We start from the raw sequence: 15,785 nt of genomic DNA, 5'->3' as shown, positions 1-15,785 counted from the left end.
GTACTTGATATAACATTCCATGTTTTATGAGTTCATATAAAATCCTCCCAAAAGTAACAAATGTCATATCTATCAAAGAGGAAACGACAAGCTCATCTATTCAAGTCGAGAATCAATAAACTACAACTTTGAAATCACTGGAATTATTACCATAATTTATTATGCTATTTAGCCTCTGATTCCAGGTACGCTAACAATAAATGTAACATTTTTATATACTGCATGCATATATAGCTATGTACATATGCATGCAATATATATTGTGGCTCCATCTTTGTTAAATAAATACTAACATCTAGCAATATGATGTGCATTTTGAAAGCTTAAGATTCAGTGTAAATAAATTTCAAATTTGGTGAAATAACAGTAGATTTTCATTTAATGGAAAAAGATCAATTGTAATGCGCAGACATGAAACTATGACACTAAGAGAACCAAACAAATACATTACAAAGGTTGAAACTCGGCACACACATAGCTTTGATTACAGTTCAGAAACAAAAGAACTTGTAGTGTATCTAATTCATTCTTCTCATGCTCCATAATTCAATTTCAATCTCTCTTGAAAATGAATGATTGTACCACCACATAGCTCTTTAATAGGCACAGCGTTAAAGGAATGACATACCATTGAGGACAGCTATTCAATTTTCAATTTTAACAAAATATTACACAGCTGCTCTGTATTCTCTTTCTGTCATCTGAGAAATAATCATTCAGATCCATCTACTCTGTGGCCTGTTGATGCCTGCCGTCATATATAGATCACACGCGCGAAGAAAAACCATTGCTCTCTCTCGGCTCTTATTCATTTGCTCCTGTTACACACTGCTTACAAGCTGAAAATTAGCAGTAACCTGCATGGCTCTTGCTCCAGGAGCTGCGCGCTGGCTCATCTGATGTTCTTAATCAGGTGCAGCCTTTGTAATAGGAAAGGAATAGGGCCAGGCTTGATTGGCCCTGATGACATCTCTGCTCCAATTGTCTAGAAAATCTTCAGCTTTAATCAATCTACTGGATAATTCCCAATCTCTGACTGCTGCTTGCAATTATTGGCTTATTTTTCTCTGAAAATACCATTAAAATGGGTTTTATTTCAGGTATGGCAGTGATAAAACCGAATTATGCCCAGTATACAGATTGCCCTGCAGTGTCAATGGAAGCCTTGGCTTGTAATATTGCTATGTGCAGAATACTAATGGTGCCAGTTTCCGACACAGAGCTGATCATTGACATTACTGATTCTTCAGTTTACTTTTGGGAAATAAATCAGAGCTTTATCGCGACATTATGCCACTTCGAGCACGCAACTTTGAATTACTCTTATGTTTCAGGTAAACACGCAGCCATACTGCCGAACCGTCTTTTGTTATTTTAAATCAATTGTGCATTTCTTTTTTGTGAGGGCACAAAATGATCTACTGAAGGGAACATACCTGCACAGAACTGCTTGCAGTACAGACCGTCCTCTCCTCTCTTCCTCATTCTCCGTTGCCGTAGCAACGCACTAAAAGCGTCCGCTGAGCTGATGGAGAGGAAGATGGAGGAAAACACTGACAGAGCCATCAAGACTGGTGTGTAAATACGAGCTTTACATTGTTTTATCCTCACCTTTACACAGCAGAAAGAGATGCCACGCCGCCCTGCTGCTTGGCGAATAGCAAGCGGGTCTTTGTAGCCCTCGGAGAGTCTTTAAACGTGCGCTGTGGCTCGGTATGCTAATCGCCAAGCTAGCAGGTTAAAAGACGTAAACATGGGATTGTAATTCTAGCAGTTTTGAGCTAACTTGACCATTAGCCATTTATCGCATTGTAGAATATTCAAACCGTTTAGTTACTTCACGGAAAAACAGCATCACAGGTGCAATGAGCGTGGGTGCTAACTAGCTGGATTACAGTGCAGCTAATAATAGCAAAAGGTTGCTTCTATGCTTTTAAGTTAAAGCCTCACTAAGCGATTTTTTTCTGGAAAGTAACAAGTAAACTTCAAACAACTGTCCACAGTTTGTGCTACCGCTGCAACTTATATGGCATTTGCATGTGTTTCACCGGCTGTATAGTATCTTTAGGTAGACTACACCTGTGCACACGTGTGTTTATTTTTGATCCCTCTCATCTTGACACAGGAGTTAGCAGAGTGGCGTCCTTAGAGAGATGCTCTCGCAACAAGACAAACTATCTTTCCTCATCTGAGATAGCTCTAATTCAGAGTAACTGTAGCACCCCTTTAACACGCTCGTACATTATTATTATTATTATTATTATTATTATTTAATTGGGAGTGGCCATAAAATTGCATTCCAGTAAAAGCACTACTTCAACATATTTATACTCATGAATAGTAAATAGTAACCATCAAGGACATTAGTCAAGTAAGAGTAAAAAGGTAATTTGTGAAAGGTTACCCATGAACTGAGAAACGGATCATAACATCTAATTTAATATTTAAAAATGCTGTCATTGGATAGACAAAAATATAAAGTTTAGTGTAAATTCTTTCATTTCAAAGACTTTAAAAAAATTACAATGACAAATTCAGGCAGAGCAAACACTTTTCCAAATAAAAGGATAAAACTAATACAATTCTACTCACCTCTGATCATATGTGACTATGTGTTGCTTAAGTACTCATATAGGAACTGGGAAGTATGTATTGAAATTATTAGTGGGAATTAATTAATATGGGCATTTTGTCATCATAAATAAACAAATTGATGCAGTACTTTTTCTACACAGATTCTTTTACTGCATTTTTTTTAACATCCAAGAGCTGTATTAAATGATATAAAAGATTAATCGTGTATCAATAGTACATTTTTATATAAAATAAATCAACTGCTGCTGCTGAGTTTTATAGAAAACCTTAAAGCAAAGTTAGACTTATGTAAATTCAGCATGTTTTGCTTGTTCTGCAGAAAATGAAGCTGGAGGGGAAGAATCCTTAGGAGGGAATGTCAACAAGCTGACAATAACACCACCTGCATACACAGGACCTCTACGGAAAGGACATCTGATTTTTGATGCTTGCTTTGAGAGTGGTGAGTAGCAACACCGACAAACAATATCAGAGAATGTTTAGGAAACCTTTCCCCTACACTAATTGCGATAGATCATTGGCTTTGGAGAATGCTATACTACATTCAGACAATCTGTATGTAGCAAAATAAATAATGCCAGATAATTACATACGCAGTATAAAATGACAGCTTTTTTCATTTTCTGATATTACATCAATCTACATTTCCTGTTTTAGCTCAATTAAGATTGGCTAAAATTATTTCTGTTTGCTAAGTGCCAGTAAAATGAAAGAAATAAGTTTTATTTTGGAAGTTTTATTATCTGTATTTCATAGAAAAACCCAAACAAATCAGCAAAATGTTAGGAAAAGGAATGTCGTCCTTTACAGTCTGTTTTTTCTTTGAAAAAATTAGTCAGATTCATAAGATGCCACGTTCATTAGCATTAGCACAAATATAAACCCTCTTCATGAAATACACTTCAAAAATACAAAATCTTACCAAGCATTTTTGTCTGATTCTGATTTCTAGTACAGATCTCTTAGTACACTTGAAATAAGACAAAACTAACCAACAGCTAACTTTTCAGCAAGACACAAGTAATTAATTCCGTAATATTGATTTTAAACTATTCTTATGACATATTATTTCACTTATAACAGTTTTCTTTCGCATTTAATTAGGAAAAAAATCTCCCAGTGGAAGTAGAACTTTTTCATTTAGAAAATAATTCTACAGTGTGGTTTAAGGATTACAAAGTCAATGTTTTGAAGTCCCGTCACAAAGCTCTAATCTCAATTTCAAGAGAAATTCATAGTCAGAAGTGAACATTTGTGTTCAAACAAGGAGGGTTTCGCATGGGCCAATGTTCCAGCAAACTATTGTGAAAAGTTACCCAAAATGTTTGCCCCAAGTGAGAGTTTAAAGGGAAGTTCATCAAATAGCACTTGTAACCTTTTCACTATAAAAAAGGAAACTTTTTTTTCTCTGTGCTTCACATTTATTAACGGCTGACCTTGCTGTCATTATCAATGAATACATGGCCAAAATAGTTAATATTCTGAAAACACAATCAGATTTCCTTTGTTGTCACTTTTGGTGCATGTTGTCTGCATAATGCATAAAACTAATCAAGCAAAGGCATCAAAGGGATAAGAAAATGCAGAACTAGCAATCAGTTTTGCACAGACAAGAACCTTGCGAAGGTCAGTGGAAATAGATAGCACCACTGCATAAACATCTAAGTATGTTACTTTTTGAGGTATCAGTGTGATTATTGGCCTTTTTATAAATTTGCCTTTTCCCTTGATGACATGGGCAGAGGAGCAGGGACATTGATTAATAGGTGCATAGCTCCCACACAGAGATCAGCTAACATGCGAGTATGCCTCGCTCTGGTTGTATCTCCTGAATGATTTATGGTATTGATATTAATCTCTTTCCAATAAATGTATTACCAAAGTTATAACGGGGTGTAAATTGATATTTTTGAGCAAATGTGAAATTAATATTCTGCGACTGTTTCATTTAATCATCACCGGTTTTATCCACATTACTTCTGTGATGCTGTGTGCTTTTCTGTTTCTATTTACCTACTTTTGTCTCGCCCTGTAACTAAGAAGTCTGGACTTGAATAATCTCCCTCTGTGTTTAGAAGGCTTTTGCTGCTTAATACAGTACTGCGTCTGTCCTCTAGGCAGCCATAGAATGTTTCCTTATTAAATAAAATTGTGTTCCATATTTACATGTATTTGGATGGAAATGTTAAAAGTTCAAACATGAAGCCCCTGAAAAACTTTTGTAGCCTTGTCAGTGGAAATGGTAGACGATAAAGTGCGAAGAAAGAATGTTTTTTGTATCATTGTGATGATGATACAGTTGTTTCATAGGTCAAGTATATTAATCAATACAAGGTTGTGCAGATTCAAGATGCTGTTAGCCCTTTTGTCATATCATATCTTAGCAAGTTTGGTAGTTTGGTACTGGACCTCTTTAGGAACAAAAGAGTACCAACGCCTTTGGGATATCTTGAACTGACCGTGCATCAAGTAGTATACTTACCTGCACCATCCTCTGCGCTCTTGTTTTTTGGTTTTGTTGTGTTAGCATAAAAAGAATAAATATGTATTTATTCAAGTGGAAACTGGTCATATAAATTCTTCGCCGAATGTGTAAAACCTCCCTTTTTTCAAGCTGTGTGCTAAAGAAGTCTGAGATGGTCAGCAGACCTCCATACAGCAAATGCATAATGACTTTGTTAGTTTTGGGTACTGAAACTTTTAAAGATGTGTTTTTAAACTGACATCTTATGACAACCAATAGAGTTGTGTTGCTATTCTTAATGTATACAAATGGAATTATATGTATTCGAATGGAATTTGTTGGACAGATGAGGAAATTATTTCTCCTTATAGAAATGAGAAGATTTTCCCTAATCTTTAAACATTAAGTTCCAGCCCGTTGTTTCTTTTAGTGGCTGATAATTATTTTCGCATAATTATTATTATTTTTTTTGTTTTGAAAATTGAAATTACATTCTTATCTTATCTTTTCACATTTGATTTGTTGCACACTCGCACTTAGCCAAGGCTTAAAAGTAGATCTTGGTGGTGAGGAAAATTGCATCAAAGGCTTGACAGGAAACAGGTAGTGGTGGCTTTGTTTTGCTTCACCTCTGGACTATTCTTCAAATGTAATTAAGCCCTCATTGATTCGTCACACTACTCTCTGTCAATTATGACTTACAATATGAAAGAAAGTCCTCAGGAGTGGCAAGTGTTTAATGGGATCCATTGACAAGCTCAGCTCATAGATTCATCCCTTCTTACATTACATTCATGAAGATCTCAAACTTACCAAAAACTTTTTGGTAAGTTTGAAGTTCATTGTCTAACTTGTTAAGTTTAGTATTTGGTCATTCGTTTAATTATTTTATTCAGCTCAGTTTTCTTTTCATGCTGTCGGTTCTAAACATGCCATCTCCATGCACTTTTCAGAGAAAAAGGCAGTTCAGTACAATCCTACAAGCATATTTCAAGGCAGTTATATACATTCTGAATTTGTCCTATGTCATGATCCGTGGTTTTCTGTGTGTTTTTGAGTTTTTCAATGTGTTCCTGTTTCCCTGTGAGTCTCTGTCCTGTCCTCCCCGTTGATTGCTCCCCAGGTGTGTCTCATTCCCTTAATTACCCCGTGTGTATTTATACCCACCTGTTGTCTGTGTTCCTCGTCGGGTCCTTGTCAATTGTCAAACGTTTGCAGTCTGCGTCTGTCTGTCCGTCTTCCCAGTTGTACTGGTTAAGTCCTGTGTCGACGTCAGTTCCAGTTGATTTAGTCTTCGTTGTCAGTTGCTACCGGTGCTTAGCTGCGTGCTAGTTGTTCCTGCCGTGCTGCCTGATTTGGACTATGTGAACTACATTCATCATTAAATTCATCTTCACCATAACCTGGGTTCTCTGCGTCATCTCCTCACCACTTCAACCCCACTTTATGACATCCTAGATGTCAAACACAACAGTCCAGTTCAGTTTATTATTCAAATTGGTTAAAAAGTCTCTGTTCAAGTCAACCCAGCAGATTGCATTGAGTCACTGACTTGCATCATTCAAGTCAGAACTCCCTGGTCAAATTACAGAACTACTGTGACAGATTGTGTGCTTTCGTCAAGGTGAGAATCAGCCTACTTTTATAAACTAGGACAGGAGTCAGAAACAGTCCCCATTACTGAAGTCAAGCTACTTTCTTTCATGTGCATTCACAGGATATTTTTCATTGTGTGTGCCTGTTTGTATTCATCCCCACACGTTTGTTTTTTTTTCTCTGCGTGCACCGTGAACTGTGTTTAATATATGTGGCCGTTTTTTTTTTTTTTTTTTTTTTTTTTTTTTGTCTGCTTCACTCTCTGAAAAAATAAAAAAATAAACAGAGTTATAACTTGACAGAGGAAAAGCTCATGAAACATAGAACTTGTGCATGTCGGATAGAAAATAATTTTGGTAGTACAGATGAAAAGAAAACATGGATTGTTAGTGGGATGGTTGGCGTTTGGTGTATAAAAAACAGCTGGGGTTGTCGGGAGATATTCCTGTACTCCAGAGTATGCTATGAATCACGATAGTCAAGTTTCTATTGATTAAATAAGAGCGAGAGGTTTTTACAGTGAAGCCTGATACAATGACTTACTTGAAGAGTCTGAAACATGCTGCAAGTACGCAGGTCTCTGCAACACCTCATTTCTCTCTTCTTTTTTTTTATGAAACAGTTCTGATGGAAAAGCACCCCAAAATAGAAGTGGCATTTTTTTTATTAGCATATTTTTCTGTTTTGTAAATCAGCATAAGTGAAATCAAGATTTTTATTTTTTTGCCACCGTTCTACCTGCACATAAAAATTCTACTTTGTATTTTGCAATGCAAAGTCATAGAATCTATGGATGTTTTTTGTTTTGTGTTGCTCACCAGTCTCAGAATGACTCGTCTTTATGGGCCTTTCAAAGGCGGTGCTACTTGTCTGAATCACTCCTGATGTCTGATGTATTGAGAGGCTCTTCCAGTCTCTTTCTCTCTCTCCCTCTCTCTCTGTTACATGTCCTTGGCAGCAGAGAAGTTTCACCGCTCAAATCACTAAATGGCCTCTCCAGTTTTCCCTTTTAGCAGTTTTCTCTTCTCGCTCATTCTTTTCAGTCAGGAACAAAGTATGGAGATAAATTGGAGCTGTCTTTGGACTGCTGGAAAGACTATTGCTTCTGATTTATGCTATTTACGGACCATTTGTAACCATAAGAGATTACTCTTTATTATTATTGTGTGTTTTTGTTTTCTTTTTACTCCTCTCATATCCCATCTTTGACTTTCTCCGGACAGTATTGTTATTTTTATTACTCTATCCATGCCCTCTCACGTACTGTCTTATATTGAATTAACCCTTACAGTAAGCTTTCGTCAAAGTTCTGGAAAGTGAAAAAAAAAAAAAAGGCTCATGTCATGTGTGTTTAAAACATTCATTATTAGTATTTTTGAATAATTAGGAGGAGGGATGACTAAGCTATACTGTGTTGTGGAGACAATCTTAATACATCTAGCTGCATGTTGGTTTAGCTAAAGTACAGTGACCATGTCCCCTCTTGGGTGAAAGTTGAACCAATGAATCGATTGCGAATCAATGTGTTATTTTTGTGCAATAGAAGCATAAAATTAGCAAACAAATGTAATTTCTGTCAAAGTATCTTGAGTTTTGTTTAACATGGTTATATCTAATCACTGACTGAACACACTGGCTCAGATTTAGTGGCTGCGGATGCTGCGAGCCGAAACCAGAACAACTACGTTAAGGACTACAGGACTAACTTTGCACATGGTGTGTGTGCTCTACCAACTGAGCCACCCTGTGCTGAGGGATAATAGGCTGAAACATTTTAAGGGGAAAACTTATTTTCACTCCAACCTGTCTTCTGCTGTGGTTCTTTATTGAACTGAATTGAATTCAAAAATGCTTTATTAACCCCAGAGGGAAACTAGATTGTTTGAAAGTCTTTCTATCTAACTTTGCTAAATCAATCACTACAATATAATTGTTCGCCTTGTGTGGCATGATACCTTGAGCTTCGTTTGCTCCAAACAGCTCAGAAGTTGCATTGACTCCCATTCAAATCATGGCAGATATGTTTCCCCCAAAGGAGGCATGGCCATTTGTTAGAAGGAAGTGACACAAAACCGAATTCATCTGTTGTCTTTATCGTGTGGGCCTGGCGGTGGCGTGACAGTGTGTTTTGCCGTGGAACATATCAGTGTCATTTCATGAAAAGCAGAGTGATAATCTTGTCTGACATTCAGGGCTGTTGCACATGGTTATGTCTAATCACTGACTGAACACATTGGCTCAAATTTAGTGTTTGGGGATGCCAGGAAGTAGCACAAACAACCTCTGTGTTTTGTAAGTTAATTGTTGATGGCTCTGATATGGTCTACCCGTAAGAAACCCCGTCAGTACCTCATCTTTTCAAAATGTCACTAAATGCTAGCAGCAGCAAGCTGTTTTGAAAATTTGGAGTAATGAAAGGATTTTATTATCAACGATACACACGGTGTGACAATGAGATTTGGAAAGGTTGACGGGAGGAAAAACTCACACACTTGATATTATGGAAAATGGCATGTTTATAACTCAAATTTGGCATTGTTGTTACTTCATCTGTACCGAGGGAGGTGGTCTGACTCAAATGAGTCCAAGTTTGTTTTTTTTGTTTTTTTGTTTTTTTAATCCAGCTCCAGGCTGTTTTTGTGTTCTCTGCGTTTTTGGAACTTCACTACTCATTGGCTCAAAGCCTTCTTCTAGCATCATAATATAAGTGTGTCAAAAGTGAATATTACTGCAACCTGATTTCCTCATTGCACAAGTTATGCTCGCACACCAGGCTCCAGTGATTCATCCAGTAATTTATTTCCTTGCAATTCCTGACACCATAAACACAGTTTCTGAGCAGGCGCCTCATTTTTCTTCTGAGACAAGATTGTGCAGTTTGGGAAAATGGTGAGGATTTGTAATGCTTTAGTGGTTCATGTTTTTCAAGCTGCCTGTGTTTATTCTGCTGATTTATGTAGACAACGTCGCTCTCAGATCAGCTTCATTGATGTGCCAGGGTTTGTTTGATAACACAAATTCATGTACAAAAAAAAAAAATACTCGCACAGTGACGGGTGAAACACTGACAGGAACAGCATTGTGAAAGAATATAGGTTGCTTTAAAACGAGGCTCATATGATGTGGGGGCTCTACTCAGAGTGAAAGGCGTATGTTTCCACAGCCTTTTCCAACACCTTGTTTTTAGTGAATGCGACTGGGATTTGAAAATAGCCTATAGTAAGTTTATAGCAATCACATAGATTACTGGCATGTTTGCTTTAAACTTCCTTACAGCCAAATTGGCGTATGTATACCACCCAACACACAGCAAGGATCAGACTGAAAACACCACCTACTTGTTAGAGTAAATGAACAGGCTCAGACAATGACAGGTCAAGCAATACTGGTTTTGACACGGTCTCTGTTTAAAACCTAAAATGGTATACCTTGATACTGGTGACCAGCCCGTGGTTACCAGCGCTATGTGAAGCTGTAGTAATTTTAGTGACTTTATAAATATTGCTCGGTTTCTGTTTTCTCTGTCAGGTGTAGCGACATATTGGTAACAGTAGTGCAAAAATCATTTTTAACTACCGTACCTAGATATTTTACATCCTCGCTGTGATTTTAATTTGACCCATTGACCGTATTTCATTTGCTGAAATGAAGATTCAATTCTGTGAGTGATGTTTTTTTTCTTTTTATCCTTCTTTAATAACTGTTATTAATTTACACTGAAATTATACTATAACAGATTATTTGCCTAATAAAGTCATTTACCCCAAATAAACAAGTTACAAGATGAAAATGCTTTCAAGAAAAAAGAAAAAATCTCGTTTTTATCTTATCTGATGAATTAGAAATAAATACTTTATCTTAATTTCCCTGTTTGATATTATGCAGTAATTATCTTGTCATTGGACTGATTTTCTGAAATTCAATTTTCTTGGAAGGGAAACAGATGTTACTTTGACTTTATTATATGTGTATAGTACCTGTGTATTACTTTTCTTATTCTTTCTGCGTTGCACCGCGTTTGGAAGCATTATCAGGTAAAACAAAGATTATAAAATTCACTGGTTTCCTGCCAAGCATTTTGAACAGTGTCCAGCACGTCTCGCTTTATGGCTTGGCTTCTAGCCACTTCACTTCTCTGCTTGTTTAATATAAAACAGTGTGATCAACAATGAAAAAATAAGTTAGAGGGCAAGCAAAAAATAAAAAAATAAAAAAGTAGATTGAAGGCAGGTGTCTTATGTACCAACAGCATTTTTCCCTTGAGGGTCAATATTGCAGATCAGGATCCTTTTATTAGTACACTTGCTTGCATGTGCATACTCTTTTTACTGTAAACCGTAAAAATGACTGTTTTTACTCGAATGACAAGACTCCATGGCACATGTGTAGAAAAGGTGTTTACACCAATTTGGTTTTTGACTTACTGGTTATTGGCAAGTAATTTCTTGCCTCTTGTTTCACTTCTTGTCTTGCATCGGCTTCCTGCGTTTCTAAACTCATTACGCACCAATCAGCCCCAGGCCTTTAAGTGTGCACCCAGAGGGAGCAGTAACTGTAAATAAACACTACTGCAGGCTCTCCGATAACATGTAACCAGGATGATAACAGCCCTTCTTAGCAGGCCTGTTGACCTTCTCCTTGCCTTAGGCTTGCGAAGGACTCCTCGGCTCTTTTTGCTTTTATCTCCAAATTCCTCTCCACCTCTAGAACTTCTACTTATGATGAGAGGGAAGCAAGGAGAAGGTTACTTCAAAAGAAGGAAGAGAGGAAATTTGGAGAGGGGAATGTTTTTGAGTGCAAAACATAATCAAGCCAGAACAGCAAAGGAGCCTTCTACTTCATCTGCCTTTGTAGTTACTGTTTGGCTTAACATAATTAACACAGATGTGTATTTATTCGGTGGTCACTGACATAGTAGATCCAAAGAGGAAAAGAAGGAGAAAGTTAGAGCAAACCGTGACATGAGGGCAGAGGAAAAGTTTGTTTAAAAGGCAGAGAAGAACAGATGATGACGGTGTCAAAAACTCTGATAAGACATCATTCGGTGAGCTAACCTGGCTTCCTAAGCTCAGAAAACAGATGAGAGTGAAGATTACACTCCTGCATGGCTCACTATTCAGTACTAATGCAGAGTGTCTGACAGTAGCATGTCCAGAGCTGTGGGGCTGAAGCACTGTCTGGATGAGATTGATAATACAATTAAGCTAGTCCCAGTATGAATGCATCACTATGACCCATTACTACACCAACCTCTTCAGATGGCGCATACAAGTCTGGCTCTAGGGCCTTTTGGAAGGAAAAAAAATACAATTATGAAAGGCTAGCTGGAAAATGTGTTCTCTTTAGAATGTGCAGGCAGGCCTGTTCATCATCAGATATGTGTGGGCTGCCTGCATATCTCACTGCTGTCCTCAGGCCGAGCTTTCTTCATTTATATTGAAACGAGGAGCTCACTGGAGCATGGATGGACTCATAACAATATGATTTTTTCCCTTATTGTCTCCTCTTATTGTCTGCTCTTATCCTTGGTTTGTTGTATATTCAGATTATTTTCACAACAATTTCTACATATTGTCTGCGTAAGAAATGCATGCATTTATGCCTTTCTGTGCGAGTGCATTGGGTGTAGGAGTTGATTTAAATATCAAATTTCAATTTGGATCGTTGTACGTTGACAAAAGGTTTAAAAGCACCTGGATTTAAATATATTTTAGCAATAAACTATTGCTTTTTTAACAGTATACACAAATAGAGTGTGTAAGTTTGTACATTTTTTTTAAACTCTTAGTACATCATCTCAACTTTCTATTTTGAGGTACTCAAATTTTTAAGATGGTCTTTGAAAATGACTGAGTGCTTCCTGAAAGACATTTCAAATTCCTCTTCTGGATGTTCCTGCAGTTCTTTTAGTTCCACGTTATGATTATGCTGCTGTATTAAAAATGTTGAATCGTTGGTAGTCAGTGCACTACATAGTAGTTAACCTTGAGTCAACTACTATTAAATATTTAATGTTTAAGTTATGATGCTAAAAAGTGCTCTGGTTTTGCCCATGTTCCGAGGAGCTAGCTGGACTGCTTCACTGAGGTACATACAGGTGCATCCAGATACATTAGGGTGTCATTGAAAAGTGTATTTATTTTACTCATGCAATTCAAAAAGTGAAAGTCTAATATAGCTTAATTACACACAGTTATATACCTCAAGTGGTTATGCCCATTGATTTGAATTATTGTGGATTAGTTAATATTCTAACATTCAGTGCCTCTGACTTTAGAGTCTTTCATTAAAACAAACAAAGTACATTTTAAAAACAAAAATGTGAAGTTTTGTTCTGACCTGCAAAAATATGGGGATGACAACTTCTGCTAGGACATTAAGCTGCAAAGAGCTGAAGAATATGGGTAAAATTAACTATATTAATAGAAAGAACGCATTAGAAATAATGCTGCATAACTTTAGCCAAGACAGTGAAGCAAAGCCCATTCAAGAGATGGAGGGAATTCACAAGACGCGACTTACAACTGGAGTCAGTGCTTCAGCAACCACCTCACATGGAAGTAGTTTCTGATTTAGGGTACAGAGAAAATCAGCTGGACTGTTGATCAGTGGTGCAAACTCCTCTTTCCAGGTTAAAGTAAAATTTATATTTCATCTGTAAATTAAGGTTCCAGAGCAGGAGAATTAATGGAGGACAGAATATAGTACTTGAAGGTCCAATGCAACGTGAAGCTTCCAGAGACACTGATGACTTGGGGACCTGGCTTCATGAACTCAGAGTCCGATGAGCGGTCTAATATTACATTTTATAGCACGTCATTCTTTCCTCCCCCGACAAACTTTATTGGTTTTATATAATATTCTGGTTTCTGAGAGTCTTCGTTGTGGGTTTTCATCAGATGTAAAACCCATAATCACTAAAATGACTAGAAATAAATCCTTCAATAAAACAATGTAATCTGTGTAATATGGGCTACAGTTCTTGAATTGAATTAGTAAAATAGAACAACTTTTCATGGATATTCTAGCTTAGTCAGAGGCATCTGTAGTTCTTCTGACTGTGACTATTCCCTGCTGTGGGTAAAAACTGTTTCTTCAGAGCCTGTCTTCTGTTGAAACCATTTCTGATGAAAGATTGTTGGACGTTGTAGGGAAACTGAAGGACCTTATGCGTCTTTAACTCTCTGTGTTAATATTTTTCTATATTGATTCCTAGTTTCTGATCACAGAATTTTCATATTTTGTTAATCTGTTGCTGTTTTTTTGCCTTCTGTCTCTCTCTACCTCATATTCTTCAAATTTTTAACAATTGTTTCAAGATAGGCTTTCAGTAAGATTCCCATTAATGCAAACCAGAATTGAGCTTATTTTAAAGTAAACTTTGGGAGTTTTTGCTCTGGTATTGAGATGAATTGTTCTTGTGTGACAGTTTGCCAGTTATATTGAGAGGCAGGAATAAACAAAGTAGCTGGGCTAATTTGTTACTAGCCTCTTATTTTAAACCTGTATGAAATATGTTTATCTGACTAGAAGTATAAAGATTGCACTTTAATTGTATTAGGAGGCAACTGTACTTTAAAAAAACAAATTCAAGGTGTCTGTACAAGCCTAGATAGCCAGTGTTAGTCACCAACTTATCACAAAAATTATAATTTATTTGCAAACTCAACTGTGTTTCATTTATTTATTTTTTTATCATTGTAGATTAACTTAACACAGAAAGAAAAAAAAATATTTGAGATTCTTCATGGCACCATGCAGCTGTTTCATAACGTCTTGTTTTGTTTTCTTGGTGTTTTTTGCAGAGTTTTGTGCTGTTTGTTCGTATCACATGCTATGCACTTTACCAAGACCTAGTTAATGGCATTTCTGCTGAAAATTTGGACAATGGACTCTTAATTTGTACTTCCTTTTCCACACCAGCTCATAATATGACTTTCTTCATTTGAATAAGTAAAAAAGAAAAGCGTCTTCAAATGCAGCATTGGCTGTGTTTATTTTAATAAACCTTGCATGTTGTTCTAATTCTGAAAATGCAGTTACAAAACAATTGTAAAACTTAAATAATCTAAGAAGCTATTCATATTCATTTTATGTTTGATACTAGTGTTGTAGTCCCATAAAGACGCTTGCATGTTTCTTCTTGTTGCTTTTTTAAATACTTTTTTAGTTTATTTTATTTATTTTGAAGGAAAGAGTGAGGTGGTGTGTTATCACTTGTCTGTGTTGCTCGATGTCACCGTACACACTCCACTGGCCGTTGTCAGTGTCATGTTGTCAGATAAGTAACTTTAATTTTACGTGGATTAAACAACCGAAATGTAACACATTTATAAATCAGCATCAGTGCCTCTGACAGGTAAGTTTAACATTTGTCATGTTACATGTATGTGAGAGATTTTCCAAAACTTTTTTTTTTTGTTCACAGAATAGAGTCAGAGCCCATCCATTAATATTTTTTTTTTTATCTACTTTTCTTTACCTGTTGGGTTTAGAAAACTTTGTGGTGACCTGTTTAATCTTGCCTCCAGATGATGTGATAAGGCATCAGGGGGAAAGGCGTGTTGTGTGAAGTCATGAGGCACGAGATTGATGTCGCCTTAGTGACAACTTGCCTTTAGACAAGAAAGAGGGAGACGGAGTAAACCCAGACGTTTAGCTGTAGGACTAAACTGAGCCCCCCTCACTGCTGCTGCTGCTGGCTGGAATCAATTCTATCTTTATCAGTCCCACTCTTACGTGTCCAGGAATCCTCCTTACACTGCAGAGCAGCTGGGGGGAAAACTGATGTGTTTTCCAATAATGAAATGGAACACAGCAAAAAATACATTTAAAAAGTGCCTGGCTGGTCTCCCTGAGCTGTACAGAGCTCTTTGTAATCGCATGTCTAGCTTTTAAGCACACACTTTTTTCTTTTTAAGACCAGGAAAATAATGAATTTATTATTGTTTTTATAAAATATATTGTTTATAAAAGTTAAATACTGTACCTTTAAAGGGTACAGTATTTACTGAGTACTGTATTAAAAATATGTAAGGCTCCAACACTCAGCAATTATCTTCCCTAAACCAAGTAAACATATTCTCTCATTTTAGTACCTTAAGTTGAATTCTTTATATATATATATATA

General features: G+C 36.7%; 1 protein-coding gene and 1 long non-coding RNA gene across 3 annotated transcripts in view; one reads left to right on the top strand and one right to left on the bottom strand.

Annotated features, from left to right (window-relative positions):
- Positions 1-1,820, bottom strand: part of LOC106959187 (uncharacterized) — a 9,817-nt gene extending 7,997 nt beyond the window's left edge. Inside the window, exons 1-2 of one of the 2 annotated variants that reach the window (XR_001427294.1) lie at positions 1,612-1,820; positions 1,437-1,525 (exon numbers count right to left, since the gene is read on the bottom strand). This is a non-coding gene — a long non-coding RNA (uncharacterized LOC106959187). The remainder of the gene's footprint in view (positions 1-1,436; positions 1,526-1,611) is intronic. The other variant, XR_001427293.1, reaches the window with a different exon arrangement.
- Positions 1,454-15,785, top strand: part of LOC106959186 (cytosolic carboxypeptidase 6-like) — a 23,941-nt gene continuing 9,609 nt past the window's right edge. Inside the window, exons 1-2 of the mRNA XM_015051573.1 lie at positions 1,454-1,574; positions 2,915-3,037. Of these exons, the coding sequence (XP_014907059.1) occupies positions 1,529-1,574; positions 2,915-3,037 (169 nt within the window). The 5' untranslated portion in view covers positions 1,454-1,528. The remainder of the gene's footprint in view (positions 1,575-2,914; positions 3,038-15,785) is intronic.

The sequence above is a fragment of the Poecilia latipinna genome, unplaced genomic scaffold, assembly GCF_001443285.1.
Source record: "Poecilia latipinna isolate Pla-1442-1.1 unplaced genomic scaffold, P_latipinna-1.0 Scaffold1053, whole genome shotgun sequence".
NCBI lineage: Eukaryota > Metazoa > Chordata > Actinopteri > Cyprinodontiformes > Poeciliidae > Poecilia > Poecilia latipinna.
This window is presented reverse-complemented; position numbering and strand designations above follow the sequence as displayed.